Consider the following 23,359-nt stretch of genomic DNA (forward strand, 5'->3'; position numbering starts at 1 on the left):
CGACACCAGGGACACCAACCCAGAGGGGGGGAACTGAGACCAGCAGTCTTGCAAAACGTGTCGTCCCCCCATTTTCCTGCCTGGCTCCAGCCGTACAAAAATCACCGTACAGGGAGTCCTGAGTCCCCTTCGGGGAAAAGGGCGGCATATAAATGTAATAAATCAATCAATGTTGGCACTTGCAACCATGATTGAACCTAAAATTTATCTTGCTGACAAAGTTGCTAGTTTAGTTAGTTACTTAGTATTCTCACCCAGACTTCCCGAGAGCATGAAGCAGATTCCTTGTCCTGAATTCTGCTCATTCACATCCAGCAAAGTCTTTCAAGGGAGGATTTACAGTCACAGACCTTATCTGGCTTGGAGAGCTGCCAGGCGGATCTCTGCAGAACTTGGCAAGGAGTCTCGGAGAGTCCCGAACCAATGAAGAGAACTAATTGTCTCCTGCAAACTCCACTCCCCTTTCGCTCCTCTTTTATCTCCTCTGGGAGAAGCCATTCACCGTCCACCTGTGGTCTTACTCCCAAGTCGACCCCTGTTCTTTATCTGTTCCTTTCGTCTGGCAACTCTGTGCATGCACACACTGGGAACAGGCTCCAGCTGTTCTTCTGCCCCATTGATGTCTGACTCTGAAGGCAGCTGATAACTGGCATACAGCCCTGGCCCCCTCTCTGCCTCCGACACAGAGCCCTCCTCAGAGCCTCCCCCTTGTCTGAATCTGCTGCCCCAAATCTGCTGGCCGCTGGCAGGCCACAACAGTTAGTTAAATCAAGTTTTGTGAGTTTATGACACATTTATTAAGCAAAGGTGGCTGGGGAATTCTGGGAGTTGAAGTCTTCTTGGCTTAAAGTTGGCAAGGTTGGAGACCCCTTGTTCCAGAGGGTGGGAAGGGTGGGGGGAATAAGCATTTTTGGACGTCTCCTCTGAGGTTTCATCCACTTGGCCGCTGCCCCCTCCTGCTAGCAAAAGGGTTGTCATTCAAAAAACCACCGACAGGTGTCCGTCACTCTCCTTCCACCTCTCCACCTCCTGCCAAATGATAAGAGGTGATGGACAGGCTGGGCGCCTGGCATCCAGGCTTCCGTTCCAGGCTGTCAAAGTTTGGGTTGGGGTGGGGGTGTCTCCAGAGGAAAGGACCACCTGTTGCTGCTGTTCTCGGAAGGGCTGCCCCCTCCCCATTTAACAGCTGCACGTATTGTACAGAGCCGCAGTCCAACAGGGCTGGCTGCCCCCCCCCCGCAAAACACAGCCTTTCCTGCTGGATGTCCTGTTTTTCTTGGGGGGGGGGGACACAACACGCAAGAGTGGATCTCCAGGCATCTGGAATGAAGTCACCAGGGAGATCTGCTGCTCGGGAAAAGCCAAGCGTATACACCACCACCACCCCCACACAAAAAAACCTCTGATCCCTTTCCCCATTTTTGGAAATCAAATTGTGCCCATTGAAATAGGCATAGGGAAGAGGTGAAATTCACATTTTTTTTTACTACCGGTTCTGTGGGCGTGGCTTGGTGGGCGTGGCAGGGGAAGGATACTGTGAAACCCCCCATTCCTTTCCCATCAGCTGAGACTCGGGAGGCAGAGAATGGATAGGGGCGGGGCCAGCCAGAGGTGGCATTTGCCGGTTCTCTGAACTACTCAAAATTTCCGCTATCGGTTCTCCAGAACCTGTCAGAACCGGCTGGATTTTACCCCTGGCATAGGGTCTTTCTGGGGCGTGTGCCAGCAGCAGCAGGGTCTGTAAAATGGTAAGTGGGGCAAAAAAGTCAAAATGGCAGCCACTCCAGCAGCTCCAAAGCCACACAGGTTCAATCCTGGCTTTTCAGTGGGCACACCACCTTGGCCCTGGCACGACCCCAAATAGGTGGGGACTTTCTGGGGGGAGGCGGCTTCCTGGCCCCTTTCCTTGCGACAGCTTAAAGGTTGTGGAGGATGGGGCAGGAGGGGGATGTTGGGAATCGAAAGATTGTGCACGATGGGGCAGAAAGCTAGAAGCTGAAAGGGTGTGGATGATGGGGTAGAAGGGGGATGTTGTGAGCAGGAAGGTTGTGCACGATGGGGCAGAATTCTGGGAGCTGAAAGACTGTGGATGATGGGAATGGAAAGGTTGTGGATGAGGGGGCAGGAGGGGGATGTTGGGAATGGAAAGATTGTGCACAATGGGGCAGAAAGCTAGAAGTTTAAGTGTTGTGGATGATGGGAATGGAAAGGGTGTGGATGATGGGGCAGGAGGGGGATGCTGGGAGCGGGAAGGTTGAGCATGATGGGGCCGAAAGCTAGAAGCTGAAGTGTTGTGGATGATGGGAATGGAAAGGGTGTGGATGATGGGGCAGGAGGGGGATGTTGGGAGCCGGAAGGTTGTGCACGATGGGGCAGAAAGCTAGAAGCTGAAGTGTTGTGGATGATGGGAATGGAAAGGGTGTGGATGATGGGGCAGGAGGGGGATGTTGGGAGCCGGAAGGTTGTGCACGATGGGGCAGAAAGCTAGAAGCTGAAATATTGTGGATGAGGGGAATGGAAAGGGTGTGGATGATGGGGCAGGAGGGGGATGTTGGGAGCCGGAAGGTTGAGCATGATGGGGCCGAAAGCTAGAAGCTGAAGTGTTGTGGATGATGGGAATGGAAAGGGTGTGGATGATGGGGCAGGAGGGGGATGTTGGGAGTGGGAAAGTTGTGGATGATGGGGCAGAATGCTGGGAGCGGAAAGATTGTGGATGATGGGAATGGAAAGGGTGTGGATGATGGGGCAGGAGGGGGATGTTGGGAATCGAAAGATTGTGCACAATGGGGCAGAAAGCTAGAAGCTGAAATGTTATGGATGATGGGAATGGAAAGGTTGTGGATGATGGGGCAGGAGGGGGTGTTGGGAGCAGGAAGGTTGTGCACGATGGGGCACAAAGCTAGAAGCTTAAGTGTTGTGGATGATGGGAATGGAAAGGGTGTGGATGATGGGGCAGGGGGGGATGTTGGGAGCAGGAAGGTTGTGCACGATGGGGCACAAAGCTAGGAGCTGAAGTGTTGTGGATGATGGGAATGGAAAGATTGTGCACGATGGGGCAGAAAGCTAGAAGCTGAAGTGTTGCGGTCGGATGATGGGAATGGAAAGGTGGTGGATGATGGGGAAGGCGGGCTGCGGGGGGGGGGCAGAAGGCGGGGAAACGCCCCATCCACCCACCCACCCACCCACCCAGCCGAGCCCCCCGCCCGTCATCGCGGCCAGCAGAGGGCGGCCGGGAAACCCGACACCTCCGCCCTCCTCCTCCTCCTCCTCCTGGCCGCCGCCTCCTCCTCCTCCTGCTGCTGCTCGCCCGCGGCCGGGCTGCCATCCTGGGGCCGAGCCGGGGCCAGGAAGCGGCGGGCAGCGCCATGGGGAACCGCTGCGGCTGCTGCGCCTGCCGGTGAGTCCGCGGTGGGGGGGGAGGCGAGAGGAGGGGGCTCCCCGGGGCACCAGCAGCCTCTGCCCATGCACAGAGCGCCGCCCGCTGCCCCGCCGGCTCACCCACCGCCCACCACCCGGGCTGGGTCGGGGGGCTCCGCGGGGGCAGCGGCGGGGGGTCTCGGGGGGCGCCTGGAGGCTGCAGCCTGGAGTCGGGGGTGGCTGGAGGGGGGGAACCGTGGGGCGAGGCTCCCCTTCCCCGGGAGGGAGGGAGGGCGGTGCCCCCTGTTGGGGAGGGGGCTTCTGCGCTCCTCTGCCACCCCGGCTCCAGCCGTGGAGGATGGGCTTTGTATTCCGAGAGCGATGGAGGGGGAGGGGGGGAGGAACAGGTTTCTGGGCGTGGCACTCGGGTCAGCTGGCGCCTCTCCCTTGCACACGCACAACACACACACACACACACACAATTCCACATAACAACCACACAAACACAGACAAACTCACAAAAACAGAGCAACTTAAATACAAACACACACACACACACACAATCCCACACAGATACACATGCAAACACACAAACACAGGCACACCCAAATACAAACACACAAACACACACACATTCACATACAAACACAGAGAAAAACAAAAACAGATGAATATAAATACAAATACACAAACCCGCACACAAATGCGCATGCAAACTCTCAAAAGCAGACAAACATAAATAGAAACACACACACACACACACATTCACATACAAATACACACAGGCAAACAAACTCACAAAAACAGACAAACAAATACAAACACACACACACACACACACACAAACACACATACAAACACACAAACACAAAAACAGACAAACAAATACAAACACACACACATACAAAGACACAAACAGACAAACAAATACAAACACACACACACACACACAAACACACAAACAGACGAACACAGACAAAAACAGACATAAATACAAACACACACACACACACACAGGCAAACAACACAACAACAAACCCAGCCATTCTCTTGGGGCCATTGCCTGGGAGAGAAACTTAAAGGGGGAGGGAATGGGGGGGGGGCTTTACTCCTTTCCAGTCCCCCTCCCCCCCTCCCCCTGGAACCTGGGATTTTAGGCATGTCCAACTTTGGCAATTATGACTTGTGGACTTCAATTCCCAGAATCCCCCAGAATTCTGGGAGTTGAAGTCCACAAGGCTTAAATTTCTGGGACATTCTGGGAATTGAAGTCCACAAGTCTTAGTTGCCAAAGTTGGGCACTCCTGCTTTAAGGCTCTCTACTTGGGGGGGGGGGAAGGAGGGGGAGTGTCTCCTAAAGTTCTGCCGGACCCCCGTGCCAATTCTGTTTGCTTCCTAGCAGACCCTTCCTTCCTTCCTTCGGGCAAAAGCGGAGTGGGAACTCCACTTCGCTTTTAGCGGTGGGGGGCAATAAACGCTTTTAGCTGTGTGAAAAGGCGGTGCAGTTGCCGGAGGGGGCCGAACTGGAGGAAACAGCGTCACCTAGCCGGGATGCAAGGAAGTGTCGCACGGATTGGGGAGAGGGGTTTAATTCTTGGCTGGAGGAGGGGGGGTGGGCGGCATCCCTCCCCTCCTTCCCATATGCCCATCTGGAGCCCCTTCCCAAAATAGATGGCAACATTTTCCTTAGTCCTAATTCAGCCCTCACCTTTTGTCAAGGATCGCCCCGAATCACGAGATGGCATAGATTTTTTCACACACACACACACACACACACACACATTGCACTTTTTGCTGATAAATAAATGAAGGGAGGCTAGTATAGATCTATAATCAGCTGCAGGCTACTTCAGCTGACTGCAGTTCTGCAGTTCGGCAGTTCAAATCTCACCGGCTCAAGGTTGACTCAGCCTTTCATCCTTCCGAGGTGGGTAAAATGAGGACCCGGATTGTTGTTGGGGGCAATATGCTGACTCTGTAAACCGCTTAGAGAGGGCTGAAAGCCCTATGAAGCGGTATATGTCTAACTATTGCTATTGCTAGATAGATGATAGATAGAAAAAGAGAGAGAGAGAGATGTAGGTAGGTAGGTAGAGATACATAGATAGATCATAGATTGATAGATCGATAGATTGATCAATAGATAGGTGATAGATAGATATAGTTAGATAGATAGATAGATAGATAGATAGATAAATAGATGATAAATAGATGATAGGTAGATAGGTAGATAGATAGATTGGTAGATAGATTGATAGATTGATAGATAGAGAGCTGAGGTGGCGCAGTGGTTAGGGTGCAGTACTGCAGCCACTTCAGCTGACTGCTATCTGCAGTTTGGCTGTTCTAATCTCACCGGCTCAGGGTTGACTCAGCCTTCCGTCCTTCCGAGGTGGGTAAAAATGAGGACCCGGATTGTTGTTGGGGGCAATATGCTGACTCTGTAAACCGCTTAGAGAGGGCTGAAAGCCCTATGAAGCGGTATATGTCTAACTATTGCTATTGCTAGATAGATGATAGATAGAAAAAGAGAGAGAGAGAGATGTAGGTAGGTAGGTAGAGATACATAGATAGATCATAGATTGATAGATCGATAGATTGATCAATAGATAGGTGATAGATAGATATAGTTAGATAGATAGATAGATAGATAGATAGATAGATAGATAGATAGATAAATAGATGATAAATAGATGATAGGTAGATAGGTAGATAGATAGATTGGTAGATAGATTGATAGATTGATAGATAGAGAGCCGAGGTGGCGCAGTGGTTAGGGTGCAGTACTGCAGCCACTTCAGCTGACTGCTATCTGCAGTTTGGCTGTTCTAATCTCACCGGCTCAGGGTTGACTCAGCCTTCCGTCCTTCCGAGGTGGGTAAAAATGAGGACCCGGATTGTTGTTGGGGGCAATATGCTGACTCTGTAAACCGCTTAGAGAGGGCTGAAAGCCCTATGAAGCGGTATATAAGTCTAACTGCTATTGCTATTGCTATTCTCAACCTCTGCAGCTTGTAGATGAGTGGACCAGCTCCCAGAATTCCCCAGCAACACAGCTGGCTGGGGAATCCTGGGACTCGAAGCCCACCAGTCTTCCAGCTGCCGAGGAAAAAGGAATCCTATTTGAGGGGGTGGTCTGCAGGGAGCCAGGCTCTGCTGCCATCTATTTCTTTCCCTCCCCTCCTGCAAAGAGAAAAGCAATCTGGGCCCTTTTTTAATTCTTTGCCCCGAGAGATGCCAACGATGGACTAACTACCCGCTCCGATTCAAGGCCGAGCTATTTAAGGCAGCCTTGGCACAGGCTTCCCCTGCTGTTCCCTGTTTCTTCAAAGGGCACCAGGCCCCTTTGTCTTTCAGGGGGAGATGGAAAGGGCTGCGGGGACTTCTTAGTCAGCCCAGGGGCCCTCCCCTCCAGAGGGGGGGGGAGGGAGATGTCCCTGGAAGGGAAGGGACAGAACGGGAGGAGGGGGGGTGTCTTGAATTCCCCACCACCAAAGGAAGCTGCAGGACAGCCCATCTTATTTAGAGGATTGATCCCTCTCTTTGCTCGGAGATCTGAAATTAAAAAAAGGGGGGGCTTTTGGGGGACATCTGGGCACGATGGGTTTGTTGGTTGCTGCGTCTGGATATCCACCCCACCCTTTTTTGGGGGGGGGGGTCGTGGCTACAGAGACAAGAACTGGGCGTCTTCTTCACCTACTGTTTTGACTGGCTGCCCAGCTGCCCTTGGCATTTTATGGAGGAAGGAGGGTGGGGATGGGGGGTTCTGCCACAGCCCCTCCACCCCCTGTGCCATTCTACTCCCCCCGCCACAACAACATCCCTCTTTGGCTTTCCATAAATGGTGAAGTACAGGTTGCTCCAACCTCTTGAAAGAGCCGAATCAGTTCTGAGTACCTTCTCATGTTCAATCACATCTTTGCCAGGCCACGGTGGTGCTGGTGGTGACGATGCCAACAGGGAGACTGAAGGCAGAGCCTGAATGTGCCCCTCTGGCAAGGAAGCCCAGAGCATCCCCTGCAAAAGGCGGCTGGGAGATTTTCAAAGACTTTTGTGGCCCGCTGGCGGCCTGCAGAGTTGGCAGCAGATTCAGAGAGTGAGGAGGGTTGGGGAGGAACCTGGGCCAGTCCTGGAGTCTGGGGAAGGCTCGGACGAGGGCTCTGCGTCGGAGGCAGAGAGGGTGCCAGGGCCGTCTGGGAATTATGCGCTGCCTTCAGAGCGTCCAGAGTTGAACATCAGCGAGGCAGAGGAACAGGGGGAACCTGTTCCCAGTGCGCGCATGCGCAGAGCTGCCAGAAGACAAGAATAGTTAAGACAAAAGGGGCGACTCAGGAGTAAGGCTTGGGGGTGATTGGCCCCTCCCATAGGACATAAAGGAGGATCAAAGGCACGGGAGCCTCTGCAGGAAGCAACTTGGTTCGTTCTGGTCGGTTTAAACTCTGAAACTCCGTTTTGACTCTGTGCTCCGTGTAGCCTTGCAAAGCTAATTGCCAATTAGGTCTTTGACAGCGTTTCAAGGGAGATAAAGGTGGGTGCTTATCAGCTTTATCCCGAAAGACTTTGGCAGACTACTGTAGGACTCTTTACAAACTATTTTGGGACTCATTAACGGCTGTGAAGGAACATGGATTCGCAGCCGTTGAAATAAAAAGAGGAATTTTGGGACTAAGCGTGTGCTTTTTAATGTCTCAGGAAGCCTCGGTCAGAACAAAAGACCCCCCCCCTAAACAAGAGCGCTGCAACTGGTTGCTACTTTGGGGTCCCTGACAGGCGGCAGCCATGACAAGATGGAGCAACCACCAGGACGGTTTAAAATTGTATTATATTCGAATCATCTCAAAATTCATTCCTGCCTCTTTCTCTCTCTTTCCTGAAAACAGCAACTGCCCTTCGCTGTTGAAGAGGGACAAAGGAAAATCAGGTGAGCAGCACAGATGTATTTATTCATTTATCCCAGTGGTTCCCAAACTTGGCAGGAGAATTCTGGGAGTTGAAGTCCACAAGTCTTAAAGTTGCCAAGTTTGGGAACCACTGATTTATCCCATTCCCAGGCCCCAGGGAGTCTGCATAGCCAGCGTAAAGTGGCAACAAGACAAGAAAACCACGCAGGTCTCAGGTTGGAGATGGCTGGACAGAGATCTGGGAGAGGAGAGTGCAGAAATATTCCGGGGCAAAGAAATGTCTGAATTCAGCCTCTCTGCTTAGGCATCGTTTTCCTGAGAGTAAATTTAACAAAAAAAAAAACTGCCTGGGGGGGAAAACCGATTCTCGCAAAAACACCTTGGGCGGAGAGTTTGCAAAGAGACAAGCAGAAAATGCCATCAATTTCGGGATTTTTCTGCTGGCTGGACCTTGCCATGGGGCACTGTGGTCCAGGGCACTTCGAGGCTTCATGGGCAAGGGCCCACCAAGGGGATGAGTCGGGGGGATTATTGGGTTAAGAAAATTGCAAAGGGCATAATGAAGGCTGCTGGCACTCAGCTGAGGATTACGACGACGTCATCACCAGTCACATTCATCTCCGTGAATTGTCGCTTTGAGTGGTTTTTCTCTGTTTTTTGATAGTTTTATTTCGCCCTCAGAATTTTACTTCGGGGCCCAGTTCTTTTTTGCCCAGACACAAATGAGCAGCTAGCTAGGAGTTTGCATCCATGCGAAATAATGCCAGTGTGTGGCTTTAAAACCTGCTATCTGAGAAGGCGGAAGAACATAATTTTGCATCGTTTGTAATCGGTCAAGGATTTGGGCACGCCAAAATACTTGGTTTCAGTTCTCAGGGGGCTTAAGATATAATTCTGGATTTAAACACAGATTATTTTTCTCCAGGTAGTCTCTGGGGATTTTCACTCTGCTCTCCCATTTTGCAAGATTTAATGGATTTCCCTAAATATGAAAACAGCCACAGGCCCCTGGAAGTTTTCTGATTCTATTCAGATTCAAGCCTTCGTGATTTCAGAGGGCCCAGCGATGTCAATTCAGCAATTATCACCTTTTTTTTCTCCCCTGCAGATACAAGAATCAGTAAGTCGAGTTTACAGACGCCAGAAATCAATAAGGTAAATAAATCCCCTTCTCAGGGACTTCCTTCTTATTCCATAACTAGCTGACAACCCAGCGTAGCACGGGTATGTATTTGTCCCAATCTTGTATTAGAGGGAGCCCCCTTGTGGAGTACTGCGAAGCCGTTAACCATGGCAACTCCACTGGGCTGTACAGTAGAAGCCATTTTAAGACACGAGAGGCTGTATCTTAACAGAACTTGAATCCAAAATGCACACTATCACTGTTAAAAGTACTCTGATTTGACACTATAGATAGAATTCAGTCCTTTTCATTCCAGCGGCCCAGGCGTCCAGAGTTATGCTGGCACACGCACATGGGGGACACCCACACCCTGAGAGGTGTTGCAGGGCGTCTTACCCCGACAGTATTTGTTTCCTGAGATTAAGTCATCAGTGTACCAAGTTTGACTGAAATTGCTTTGAGGCATTCCAGATTTATCCTGCAACATACACACACAGAGAACCATTTTTATATATATAGAAGATTAATTTTTATTGAACAATGATTTACAGAATAAACCTTATTTTCTTACATTATTTTCCATTTTTTTTTATACTCATTTTTTCTTAATACGTAAACAATCTCTTCAATTGCCCCTTCAAAAATTGCACCAAATTTTTATTTCTCTTTTGGTCTGTTTAGTAAAATATATATCCTCTAGTTACGTGTTGACATAGAGAGCATTTCTTTCCATTTTTTTTACATTTAAAAATATACTATATTTTCTTTATTTCTTAATTAGTTGCATAACAATGCCAATCATACTAATATTCCCTTTAATCTACTAATAGTTCCCTTTCCCCCCTTCTTCCTCTTTTATCCATTTTCTCTTGGGCTCTCACGAATTCCACTTTTAATCATTTTTCTTCTTCTCCCCTTTTCTCCTAACTTCTTCTTTTTCTTTTTCCTGTTTTTACGATTGTAGTATCTTCTCTTCAGAGTATTTATTTTTATTATTCTGGTACCTTCCCCCAGGGTTTTAACTGTTCTCCTCCTCGGCTCTCAATCTTTCTTACAGGGGTTATACGTAATCCTCAATGTACGACTACAGTTGAGTGCAAAATTTCTGCTGTTTAATTTAATCCCAAACATCTGTCCTATGGGGTGCAAAACTCTCTTTCACCTTCCTGGAGGGCAGAGTTTTTCCAATATTTTGTGCTCCTTTTAAGGGACGGAGAGCGAGCGCCAGTTGGCTTTTAAACTCCTTATTCCTAAAACTTATTCTTAAAAGTAAGAGCCGAGGTGGCGCAGTGGTTAGAGTGCTGTACTGCAGGCCACTTCAGCTGACTGTTATCTGCAGTTCGGCGGTTCAAATCTCACCGGCTCAAGGTTGACTCAGCCTTCAATCCTTCTGAGGTGGGTGAAATGAGGACCCAGACTGTGGGGGCGATATGCTGACTCTGTAAACCGCTTAGAGAGGGCTGAAAGCCCTATGAAGCGGTATATAAGTCTAACTGCTATTGCTATTGCTATTGCTATTGACCTGAGCGTCAGTGATTTGATTTCTCTCTCTCTCTCTCTGCCAAGGGTCTCGAGGTGGGCCCTGTTTACGATGACGTCTCGGAGTTCCCAGTCTATGCCACGGTGAGCAAGCCGAAGAACATGAAGCTGGACGACAGCAGTGTGCATTACGCCGACATCCAGGTCTTCACCAAGCCCCGCGAATGCTCAGCCGAGGAGGGGAAAAGCTTCCCGTCGCAGAATACGACGGAATACGCCACCCTGAATTTCCCCCGAGCGCCCCTGAAATATGACAACAAGAACGGGACTTTGGTATAAGTGCCAGAGATGCTGTTAAGTGACATCCGAAACCTCAGTTGTTCCAGAGAGGAAAAAAATCGCTATCTGGATCAAGTCAAAATGGACTCTTGGAGGAAGAATTATTTTCTTGAGTGGGGTGGGGGGGAGAGAAAATTAGCCCGTTGGGCAGTGGGATAAGGGAATAAGTTACAGAGGAAAAATGGCTTCTTGGATCGTCTTACGAAGCAAACTGGAGGCCGAAGTTCAGCTGAAACATGGAAGAAGCAACATAAAAGTTTTGCAAGATCTTTTTTTAAAAAGAAAACCTTCTCCAAGCAATCATTTTAGGATGTCTTTATATCAAGAGGGGTTCTTTTTTGATATAAAAGGGAGGGGAAAGCACACTACAGTAAACTTTCCAGGGTTCTTCGCTTGGATGTTAAATTTGCAGCAATTCCTGGAGCAAAGGACGCGTGAAAATTTGGCCGGTGTTGGAAAGGATGGTAGGGAAGAAATTGGCACGGATTTTCTTTTGTGTGTGCAACAAGTGGATGATTCCTTCGGCAGCTCGGCGCCTGAAGAAACAATGATCCCTTTTCACCAGACTGAAAACTTGCTCCGGGGTGACCAGGAATGGAGCAAAGAGATTTTCTACGAGAGAAGATTCCCCAGCATAATTTCCAGGCGGTGAAATGGATCCAGGAAAAAAACAAAAGACAATTACGATGTAAAAAAATTATGCAGATTCCTCACAGGCTAAAATTAGATTATTTTCAAGGGAAAAGAGGATCAGGGCCGCCGCCCGCTGCCTTCTTAAGAGTGGGAATCCTTGGAAGGAAATGGTTTGGAAAATAAGGCGGGTGAGGACTTTGGCGCAAAGGTGTGAGCTCTTTACCTGTCTTCTTTCTACACGTTGAGATCATTGACCTATCTTTCTTTAAAGCAGTATTTCTCAGCTTTGGCCATTCTAAGATGAGTGGCCTTCAACTCCCAGAATTCCCCAGCTATTGTGGATCAAACAACTGAATAAAGAACAACAGGAGTTGGAAGGGACCTTGGAGGTCTTCCAGTCCAACCCCCTGCTCAAGCAGGAGACCTTATACCATTTCAGACAAATGGTTGTCCAATCTCTTCTTGAAAACCTCCGGTGGTTCTGGAGTCAAATCCTTCCACTGGTTGATTGTTCTCACTGTCAGGAAATTCCTCCTTAGTTCTAAGTTGCTTCTCTCCTTGATTAGCTTCCATCCATTGCTTCTTGTCCTGCCAACAATGATAGTGGTAAGAAGAGAGGTCAGCAGAGAAGGATGACCATTGAAGAGAGTGGCTCAAGGGGTAATGCTGTGGTCACCGGGCTTACAAAAAAGACACGGGATCACTCCATCCCTTATTAACCCAGATGAGGGTGAACACGATGGTCTCCGACTCCTTTGGCTAAAGAGGTACCATGTATTTAACAGCTGATCCAGTGTTTTGTCAAGAAGCACAAAATAAATTGCCCTAAGTAACAGAGGAATTAGCTTTTGTTTTTTTAAACAAGTACTATATAGCAGAAACGCGCTCCCCGATTTTGTCCTAGAAAAAGTTCCCCCAATAATTTATGTTTATTATTTGCACTGAGTTTTATCAATCCCGAAGACACATTTTTCTGTGTTTCCGAATCCTATTTATATTTATTGAACTGGAATGAGATCAGATTAGAAACGGGGGCGAGATCTCTCCATGCTCGACTCGCTTGAATATTATTTCAAAAGGATCACAGCGCTAGTCCTCAAGGCACCTGGAAAGAATCTAAAAGATATCATGAAGTGGGTTTTTTTCTTAAAGATTTCTAAACTGTATTTATGACTTTAAAAGGTTTTCTCAGGATTTTGACTATTGAGATTCACAGTGACCAGACAATAATTATATTTAATTTAAAAATAATTTGGTAAACACAGACAGACCTGTGTTTTGGTGCAATATAAATGAAATATTGGAGAAGACAATATTTGCACAGAGCCTGAAGTATGAGGAATTTCCCAACTTTAAATAATCGGAATAAAATAAATACCAGTTATTTTAATGTTCATTTGACGCAGTTATGTTTTTATGTTTTGGCAGGAAGATGGGGGTAAGCCAACAGCCAGTGTGAACAAACCTTTGGAAGTGTCACAACCAAATATGGGAATATTGTAGGCTCTTTTTAAAGTATTAAATCCCACTTTTATAGTACTAATTGCCAGTTGTTTTCAAGCTAATTTATTCCAAACTTTTACAGAAACAGCAGAAAAATGTCATTAAAAAAAAAAAAAGTTAGCACTTGCAAACCCTGTGAATTCTATTTGGATGCAAGCAGGCAAATCAACCTGTTCATTTTAGCCTTGGAGATGTAACCTTGTAATAATTATCCTCCGATATCAGGGTTAATTTTTAGCCAGCCTCACTGATATTTAATGAATTGCTTAGGAGCATTTCAGCCTGAAATGATCTCATTCTGGCCTTCTAAAGTCCACGAGAATGGAAGTGGGTGACATGTTTTTCTAGAACTTCAGAAGGAAGTTTTGTTTTATTTTATTTCATTTGGCTGGGGTTTTTTTTTTATGGTGCTTATTTTCACACATGCTTTTCATAATGAACAATTCTTGACCTGAGCACAGGCTGTTTTCTCTTGCAAATACTTGGAGTAGCTGGACAGTTTCCGTTGGCAAAATCATAATAAAATGGAGCAATTACTCTGTTAAACATTATATGAAGGAAATGAATTCTGGGATCCTTTTCAGCCGCCGCCAAGCTGAAAAGTATAAAACTCTCTGTATCCCCTTTTTCTAATGATCAATATTTGTTTGAGGAATAGTTTAATAACCTTAGAAGTCCTACTGAGAGGAAAATTCTCTGGAAAGTAAGTCTGTTTTCGTCCTCCTTTTGGTGTTTAGAGAATTATCGGAGATAGTTAATAATTTCCTGGCTCCTGGTTCATGAGCTGCACCTTTTATTACAGAAGAATAAATATTTTTATAGTTAACCCTGGAGGCTCTGTTGATTTTATTATGGGGAAAAATGTCATCCTTTCCCTGGGTTTCCTTTCCTCCCATCCATCCATCTTTCTTTCTTTCTTTCTTTCTTCTTTCTTTCTTCCTTTCTTTCTCTCTCTCTCTCTCTATTTTTTCCTTTCTCTCTCTTCTTTCTTTCTTTCTCCTTTCTCTCTCCTCTTTCTTTCTTTCCTTCCTTCTTTCCTTTCTTCCTTCCTTCTTTCTTTCTTTCTCTCTCTATTTTTTTTCTTTCTCTCTCTTCTTTCTTTCTTTCTCTCTTCTTTCTCTTTCTTCTTTCTTTCCTTCTTTCTTTCCTTCTTTCTTTCTCTCTCTCTATTTTTTCTCTCTCTTCTTTCTCTCTCTCCTTTCTCTTCTTTCTTTCTTTCCTTCCTTCCTTCCTTCCTTCCTTCCTTCCTTTCTTTCTTTCTCCCCAAATTGGGTATGAGCCTGGTGCGGAAGCCAACGATGGATGCCAAACACAAGATGCAGATTTTCTGATTGCTTTTTATTGCATTACCCTAAGGAAAAGGGTTCCTGGTCAAAATGCCAAGAACCAAGAACAGAGGATTAAGTAAGTTTTATACATTTTCGCTAAAGAAGACAGATAACAAGAAATATCTAACAAACATTTTAGTAGTAATTCTACAATTTATTCTATTGGTCTCTAGCTGTCCCTATTCTTAAGCCTTGGCTAATGAATGCCCCAGGAGTTATCTAATACACATTTCATTTGCTGCAGGCCATTCCCAGTTTTTAGCTGAGGTTTGCAAGATGTCTAACTACCCATCATTACTACAAGCTTTACACATGCATATTTCCTGTTGATACGCATTCTTTGTTCTTGAGAGAGAAACCCCACAATTACAGTCTTCCTGATTTACTTTCAAGTCTGTGCCATGACCTTGCTTTAGCAGCCAGCCCATCTCTTTTCTTTCTCTTTCTTTCTTTCTTTCTTTCTTTCTTTTCTTTCTTTCTTTCTTTCTTTTTTCCTTCCTTCCTTCCTTTCCTTCCTTCCCTTTCCTCCCATCTTTCTTTCCTTCTTCCTTCCTTTCTCCCCCCCCCCTCTCTATCAAGGTGGATTGCCTATTGAGTTAACTCCTTTTACCAGCAAGTTGCAAACAACTTCCTCCCTCTGTCTCTCTGTGTGTGTTTGTCTGTGATTGTACCCTCCAACCTCACATTCCCAGGGCGGGCCATGCATCAAACAAACTTCCAGTCGGGGTGTGTATGTATTCATATTTTATATTTATATTTGTAACTCATCGATTTCCATCCGGCTCTTCATAGAGACCCTACTTTGCATTGCACCTTGCAAAGGCATCAGAAACACACACAAGGGCCAAACATCACAACTCAAATGACAGCAACACCGACTGCAAACGGAGCTCTGCAAGCTAGTTCGGCTCGTGCATTTTGCTTCTGGCGATCCTTGGCGCTCCAGCAGCCGAGCCTACAGCGCAAAAGGGGTTTGCGTGTGTGTGTGTGTATTTGTGTGATTTAATCTGGGTTTAAAATTAGCCTTTCGGCAAGAGGGAGGGAGGAAGGGAGGATGCGGTTTGCGGTCCAGCCGCAAGGGGGCGCCGCGGCGCTCGTCTCCAAGGCAACGGGAACGCGCTGGGATGGCCGGCTGCTCCTGGGAGACCATGAAACCCCGCCGGGCCGGGCCTGGCGTTGCTGCTGGCGGGGGGACCCCGAAGGTGGGTCCTGGAGGGGGGCAGAGCCCCTAATATTGGGTCCCCGGGGGTCCATGGGGGCTGGGGCCCCGAGCCTGGCCTCCCCCGGGCAGCCCCGACGCTTCCCCTGCCGGCCCAGGCCGCTTTTCCCAGAAAAGGGGTGTGTGTGCTGGGTTGCAAAAGTTTGGGGTCACACAGGGAACGGACTTTGCAATGTTGCAAAAATTGGGGGGGGGCAGCAGGGAATGCACTTTGCAATGATTCAAATATTGGGGAAGGGGCAGAAGGGAATGCTGTAATATTGCAAAAATTTGGGGGGGGCACTTTGTAATGTTGCAAAACTTTGGGGAAGGGGCAGCAGGGGATGGTGTAATATTGCAAAAAAAAATTGGGGGGGGCACTGGGAATTTGACTTTGCAACGTTGCAAAAATTGGGGTTGGGTGGGCAGAAGGGAATGGACCTTGCAATGATTCAAATAATGGGGAAGGGGCAGAAGGGAATGCTGTAATATTGCAAAAATTTGGGGGGGGGCACTTTGTAATGTTGCAAAACTTTGGGGAAGGGGCAGCAGGGGATGGTGTAATATTGCAAAAAAAAATTGGGGGGGGCACTGGGAATTTGACTTTGCAACGTTGCAAAAATTGGGGTTGGGTGGGCAGAAGGGAATGGACCTTGCAATGATTCAAATACTGGGGAAGGGGCAGCAGGGAATGCTGTAATATTGCAAAATTTGGGTGGGGGGGAAGCAGGAAATGGACTTCTGCAATATTGCAAAATAAAAAAGGATGCGGGTAGCCAACAGGGAAGGGGTTTTTTTTTGCAAATAGTCCCCAAGTTGTTGGATTGAAAGAGAAAGGAAGATGTTGGGTGGGTGGGTGGGTGGGGGTCTCTCTTGTGGAAGTGGAGAGTTTGGGGTCTGGCTTGGATAGGGCAAAGATTTGTGCTTTATTCCCCCCCCCCCTTTAGAAGGTCTGGCTTTTGTTATATTTTGGTTTTTTTGGGGGGGGGGTCATGGGAGTGAATTTCTGGTCCGTCTTCCAGTGGAAAGCTTTGCAGAAATGTCCTTAGGGATAATTCGTGGGGGGAAAGTAGATGCAGGCAGTCTCGACTTAGCACAGTTCATTTCGTAACTGTTCAAAGTTACAATGGCATTGAAAAAAAGGGACTTACGACAATTTTTCACACTTATGACACCTCTAGGGTCACGTAATCAAAATCCTGGCCCTTGGCAACTGACTCATTTATGACAGTCACTGTGTATAACAATCCCCTTTTACACAATACAATACAATAGCAGAGTTTTGCGACTTTCTGACAAGCAAAGCCAAGAGGGAAGCCGATTCACTTAACGACCGGGTTACTAATTTAAGAACGGCAGTGATTCAGTTAACAAAGGTGGCGAGAAAATAGTCGTCAAAATGGGGCAAAACTCACTTAACAGATTTTTCACTTAGCCACATAAATTTTGCTAAGTTGCATAAATGGAGGTCTACCTGTGCTTTATTTTTATATTTTTTCCAGTTTTTTTTTGCGGAGTGGATTTTCTATGCTGGTTTTCCCGTGGAAATCTTTGCAAATTGTCCCTCTGAATAATCCGTGGGGAAAAGTGGGTATTAGGAAATTTAAGGATGACAAATTCATGTGTCTTATTGGGGCATCTTCGCTCCTTCCAATTTATTTTTAATCCCCTGATAGAGAACCTTTTAGCTCAGGAAAGCGCCAGCTTTCGATACCTCCAATTAAATGTAATTATGAATTATTAAACGGTTAAATTTAGTGCTTTCATATAAGCATGGAGAAGAGCCTGTAATAGGTCAGGCTTATTAGTTAGGGTTTTATATATCTATCTATCTATCTTTCTTTCTTTCTTTCTTTCTTTCTTTCTTTCTTTCTTTCTTTCTTTCTGGCTGGGGAATTCTGGGAGTTGAAGTCCAGACATCTTCAAGTTGACAAGGTTGAGAAACACTGATCTAGAGTATATATCTGCAGTATATATCTATATATTAAAATATATATGTATATATCTAGCTAGTTAACTACAGGTAGCTACACTGTGGCTTAGTGGTTAACACAACTGCCTAATATGTAATACAGCCCAGGTTCAAATCCCAGTATGGGTATGGCTAGCTGATGAGAGCTAAATAGCTTGAAATAGATCTATACTAGCCTCCCTTTATTTATTTATCAGCACAAATGCCACACAAATGTAACAAAGGCAACAGTAAAAATAATGGCTTTCTGTCTTGTGATGAGCCGATAGACAGAGAAAGGAAGCAGTATGCCTCCTCCCATATTTGGGCATACCAAGGGTTGTGACACTAAATATATATATATATATATATATATATATATATATATATATATATATGTATGTATGTATGTATGTATGTATGTATGTATGTATGTGTATGTATGTGTATGTATGTATATGTATGTATATATATGTATATATATATGTATATATATGTATATGTATATATATATATATATACATGTATATATATACATACATAATTACATACATACATACATACATACATACATACATACATACATTTGTTTTCGTAGATTTTCACGAGCGTAGGTATGCTGGTCTTGTTGTATTCGTGTCTTTTCCCATGTACGATTGAGATTGTCTTGGCAAAGTTTTGCCGAGGTCTCCCTGACACCCAGCCTGAAGATGGCGAGTGAGACCTCGCCGAAACGTTGCCAAGATGATCTCAATCTTACATGAGAGAAGACCCGAGTACAACCAGCATATATAAGGGCTGGACTAGAAGACTTCCAACGTCCCTTCTAGCTCTATTCTGATTGAAATTGAGATTGAAATTAAATTGAAATGGAAAAATCTATATGTGTTTCCCCGAAAGTAAGACTGGGTCTTATATTAATTTTTGCTCCAAAAGATGCATTATTTTCTGGGTAGGTCTTATTTTGGGGGAAATACGATACTAAATGCACCCACTTGGCTGACAACGGGCTTATTTTGGAGTTTATTTTGAGCATCCTGAAAAATCTTGCGATGACTTATTTTCCTATTCTTATTTTTGGGGAAACAGGCTACACACAGACACACATATTCATTCATTCATTCATTCATTCATTCATCCATTCATTCATCTATTCATGTGATCACGGGATGCTGCACCATTCATAAATACACAGTGGCTGCCAAGTGCCCAAATTTTTATCACATGGCCATGGTTGTAAGAATAAGGACTGGGCATAAGTCACTTTTTCCAATGCCATTGTAACGTCCAACGGTCGCTAAACGTTGTAAACCGAGGACTGCTTGCATCCCATCACCTTCTCGAAGTAGCCTGTGTATAAGCAAAGGACGATGGTATCTGACTCTTCCAGATGTTCTACCACAGAATCCCCCAACTTCTCAAGATACGTGGACTTCCAGAAGTCTACAGCCAGCATGGGTGGACCAGGAATTCTGGGAGTTGAAGTCCACAGAGGGTGCCTGGGGATTTCTGGGAGTTGAAGTCCAGACATTTTGAAGTTGCCAAGTTGGGCAATCCTGTCCTACCTGTTCTGCCAGCAGTGGTTCCCCCGCAACATCTGCTCTCCACACACCTGGTTTTTATTTTCTCGCAGGTGGCCCAGGCAGCTTGAAGTCTTTTGAGACGGGAGATGGACCTTGGCTTGCTAGAAGATCTCTGCCTCTCTGCTCATCCAGGTTTCTAAGCGCCGGCATGGAGGCCTCAGCTGAGGAAGGAAGAGCTGGTTATCTCTCACAGCCCAGAGAAATTTCAGTAAGTCTTCCAACAATGAATAAACGAAAGATTTTGAAAGATAATGCTAATAATAATTGATTAAACCGGGACTTTGCCCAGATCTCAACGACTGTGGGTAGTTTGCGACCACCCGAGAAAGAAATTACGATAAAATCGACAAAAATAAAGATAAGATCACAGCTAGGGCTCGACTCCCACCGATTGGGGCCCCTGGTGATGCCCAAAAGAGCCTCCCATGTGTCAAGTAGTCTACCTTCATAATGAGGGCAACCAATGAGATGTGTGTCCATAAATACCTTTTATTGTTAGGAGCGAAATTCAGTTTGGTCTCGCAAGGCAGCTCTGAAATTCTTCCAACCGGAGAATGCGTGTTAGTTTTTAAAATGTGCAGATAAAAAAAATTAGGAATGATGTCTGAAAATACTGTGGCACAGACAGTGCCTGGACAGGGAAAAGAAGATTTTTTGGTGGGGGGGGAGAAGGATTTATTTTATTATAACTGACCAGCAGAGGTCATTATCAACCAGGTGTAAATTTATATTTTAGGTAGCTAAGGAGTCCCTGCTTCGGTAAAATCCTTCCTGTTTTCCTTAATTTTCGCTTATTTGAGGCTGCATTAATAGGTATCTCTGTGGCCGTAACCTTTACAGAAGTACTTTTAGCTGAGTCTTTGAAGTTTCTTTTTGGAATGGATAAGATGTTATTTGGAATCAAAAATTAGTGCGACTCCCTTAACGACTGCCTTGCTGAGCGGTGGAAATTCTGTTCCTAATTATGAAGTTTTTTTGGGGGGTGCCTCGCGCTAGGACTGGGGTGTCATATTTTCATTTTTTTTTTTTAATCACCCTGCTTCTTCCTGTTGACAGCTGATCTCTTTCCTAAGCTGTCTGGAGCAGCTTTGCTCCAATGACCTCATTTATTATGATTTCTGGATGAATGAAAGGCAGTATTGTCCCCCTTGCAACCCAGGGGCAGAACCATCTCTCCGGAAAAAAGTCTATTTTCGTTCGCAAAGAAAACCCCCATGATATTGTGCCCAGCAAATCCGCAGATCAGTTTCTCAGCTTCCTACCTCTTAAAACCAGTTTTTTGATCCAAGATTTCCTCTTAAGCGCTTTTGAAATCTCAGCCTGGCAGAGGAAAAAACCCAAGTTTGAAGGAAACAAATCCTTTGGGGAGAAATCGGAATATCCATTTTTATAAGGCTGGTTTTTCAGGGAAAGATCAAAGGAGGGAATGTTATTTTTGAAGGGCGTTTCTCTTGCGTGTCTCAAATCAGTGGTAAGTTTTACACGCCGTGGTGCTGGAATGACACGGGAGGTCCTCGGCTTACGAACGGTTGCTTAGCAGCCGTTCGAAGTTACGACGGACTCTCCTAAAGCTACTTACCACTCAGTTTCAAAATGACATCATCTGGGTTTTCCCCGTAGTCATGTGTCTGACGTTTGTGCGTTCAGCAGCCAGACCAACTTCGGGCCGTTGGCAGTGCCCTGCAGTCATACAATTGTGATTTAATGATGATTTTTGCCTTGCGAAATCTGCCCCATGGCAGATAATGGGTTTACTTAACAACGGTGGGGTTTGCTTAACAACTGCTGGCAAAAAAAAAAAATTGGGTCCGGCCATGTGGTCAACTGCTGTACGACTGTCACAACTCCTAATTTTGGCACTCAATGTCGGAATTCAAGGACTTGCTTCTCTTGAGCCGAATTGTAAAAACCTCAAACCACGATCCATCCATCCATATGGCATAGCCTGCCTCGTTTGCGTCTCCTTCAGTATTTATACTGCTTTGAAGAGAGTTAATTTTTTGAAAATTCTTTCAGGCAGCAAACATCTCGGTGGAAATTTTTGAAGGATTTCAGAATTTATGGGGTGCGGGGGGGGGGGGAGAGAAATGGCCATTTTTAAAAGCTAAGTGCTAAAAACCAGACACATCTGTCCCCAGTTTGCACTGAGAATTCCCTGGTGTCTTTCACTAATAAGTCCAATTTGGTTTAATTAGCTACGGCTCCCTTCCCCCCCGCCCCCGAGATTATATTGGGGGGGGGGCTTTTGACAGGCTGCAGTTGTGAAAGTTTCAGTATAGGGTTTTTTGCAGGCATTTTGACCAGACAATTATAAACATCCTTTTTGTAATACGATATAGGGAGGCATATAAGCGTCCAATTGAATATAGAATTCTTTATTGGCCAAGTGTGATTGGACACACAAGGAATTTGTCTTTGGTGCAGATGCTCTCAGTGTACAGAATAGAATAGAGTAGAATAGAATAGAATAGAACAGAACAGAACAGAACAGAAATAGGATTCTTTATTGGCCGAGTGTGATTGGACACACAAGGAATTTGTCTTTGGCGCAGATGCTCTCAGTGTACAGAATAGAACAGAATAGAACAGAACAGAATAGAACAGAACAGAACAGAACAGAATAGAAATAGGATTCTTTATTGGCCGAGTGTGATTGGACACACAAGGAATTTGTCTTTGGTGCAGATGCTCTCAGTGTACAGAATAGAATAGCGTGACCCATCAAAACCGCGGTAGACAAAAGCGCGCTCGACGAAAGCGCGTACTTGACGTCATCAGCAGCGCGACGAAAAACATTAAAAATAAATTAAATTGAAATTAAAATAAAATTAAAGCAAGCCGATTCACATAAAGGTAAGGGTTAGGCTTAGGGTTAGGTTAAGGGTTAGGGTTAGGTTTAGGGTTACGTTAAGCGTTAGGGTTAGGTTTAGGGTTAGGTTTAGGGTTAGGTTTGGGGGGTTAGGGTAAGGTTTTCGCTTTAATTTTAAATTTACTGCTCACAGCGCAATGTTTTCGTCGTGCTGTGATGACGTCACGTATGCGCTTTCGTCGAGCGCGCTTTTGTCTACCGCGGTTTTGTGGTGGAACCATAGAATAGAATAGAATAGAATAGAACAAAACAGAACAACAGAACAGAATAGAATAGAATAGAAATAGGATTCTTTATTGGCCAAGTGTGATTGGACACACAAGGGATTTGTCTTTGGTGCAGATGCTCTCAGTGGACATAAAAAGACAAGATACATTTGTCAAGAATCTTAAAAGTACAACACTTCATGATAGTCATAGGGTAGCAATAAGCAATAAGCAATCAGGAAACAATTAATATAAATCATAAGGATAATACAAGCAACCAGTCTTTCTAGAGTCTCCACATCTTTTCTACATCGTGGCGACCAAATCTGAATGCAGGACTCAATTTCACCGTGTCTTTCTTGGAATCTGCCCTGAGTAGCCCAGACAGGAAAACAGAAGAATGCTTCCTTGGGTTGGTTGATTGGAAAAAATAAATGTATATAATCAGCTCTGCAGACAGGATTATTCCCGAGGCTGACCCTGATAATTCCCCATCTGTTTTCTCAACAGGGATGAGAGACCCCCATCCATCCCCATTAATTTGTTTTTTTTAAAAATGGGATGCTTTAAGAAGAGATTGGCACCGTGCCCAAACTGGAATGCACGAACATGCATAGGAAACCCAAAGACTAGCTGGGCAGCGTGCGCATACTTGTTTTTTGGCCATTTGGGGGGGAGCGTTTTGGGGGCTGGTTTCGGGCCATTTTCAGGCTGGTTTTCAGGCCTTTTAGAGGCCGTTTTGGGCATGAAAATGGCTCGAAAAACAGCCTGGAAAACGGCTCGAAAAATGACCTGTTTTTTGCCGATTTTTCAGGCCATTTTCTGGCGTTCCGACACCCTTGCAGAGCAGCTGGCAACAGCATGTATGCCCACAGAGAGGGCTCTGTGT

At 45.8% G+C, this 23,359-nt stretch overlaps 2 protein-coding genes across 2 annotated transcripts in view; both read left to right on the forward strand.

Annotated features, from left to right (window-relative positions):
• The first annotated feature begins 3,272 nt into the window (after positions 1-3,272).
• C13H11orf52 (chromosome 13 C11orf52 homolog) lies at positions 3,273-13,429 on the forward strand. The gene is made up of 4 exons (XM_032229467.1): positions 3,273-3,397; positions 8,238-8,278; positions 9,367-9,413; positions 10,948-13,429. The coding sequence occupies exons 1-4, from the start codon at positions 3,366-3,368 to the stop codon at positions 11,197-11,199; spliced, it is 372 nt and encodes a 123-aa protein (XP_032085358.1). The 5' UTR covers positions 3,273-3,365; the 3' UTR covers positions 11,200-13,429.
• Positions 13,430-19,451: 6,022 nt separating this feature from the next.
• DIXDC1 (DIX domain containing 1) overlaps positions 19,452-23,359 on the forward strand; it is a 74,114-nt gene continuing 70,206 nt past the window's right edge. Inside the window, exon 1 of the mRNA XM_032229079.1 lies at positions 19,452-19,603. Within this exon, the coding sequence (XP_032084970.1) occupies positions 19,544-19,603 (60 nt within the window). The 5' untranslated portion in view covers positions 19,452-19,543. The remainder of the gene's footprint in view (positions 19,604-23,359) is intronic.

The sequence above is a fragment of the Thamnophis elegans genome, chromosome 13, assembly GCF_009769535.1.
Source record: "Thamnophis elegans isolate rThaEle1 chromosome 13, rThaEle1.pri, whole genome shotgun sequence".
NCBI classification, from domain to species: Eukaryota; Metazoa; Chordata; class Lepidosauria; order Squamata; family Colubridae; genus Thamnophis; species Thamnophis elegans.

Bases quoted from the DNA above. Each gene is read 5' to 3' on its own strand.
- C13H11orf52 (XM_032229467.1), top strand. From the start codon at position 3,366: ATGGGGAACCGCTGCGGCTGCTGCGCCTGCCG. The intron at 3,398-8,237 runs GTGAGTCCGCGG...TCCTGAAAACAG, and splicing joins TGCGGCTGCTGCGCCTGCCG to CAACTGCCCTTCGCTGTTGA. The intron at 9,414-10,947 runs GTAAATAAATCC...CTCTCTGCCAAG, and splicing joins AGACGCCAGAAATCAATAAG to GGTCTCGAGGTGGGCCCTGT.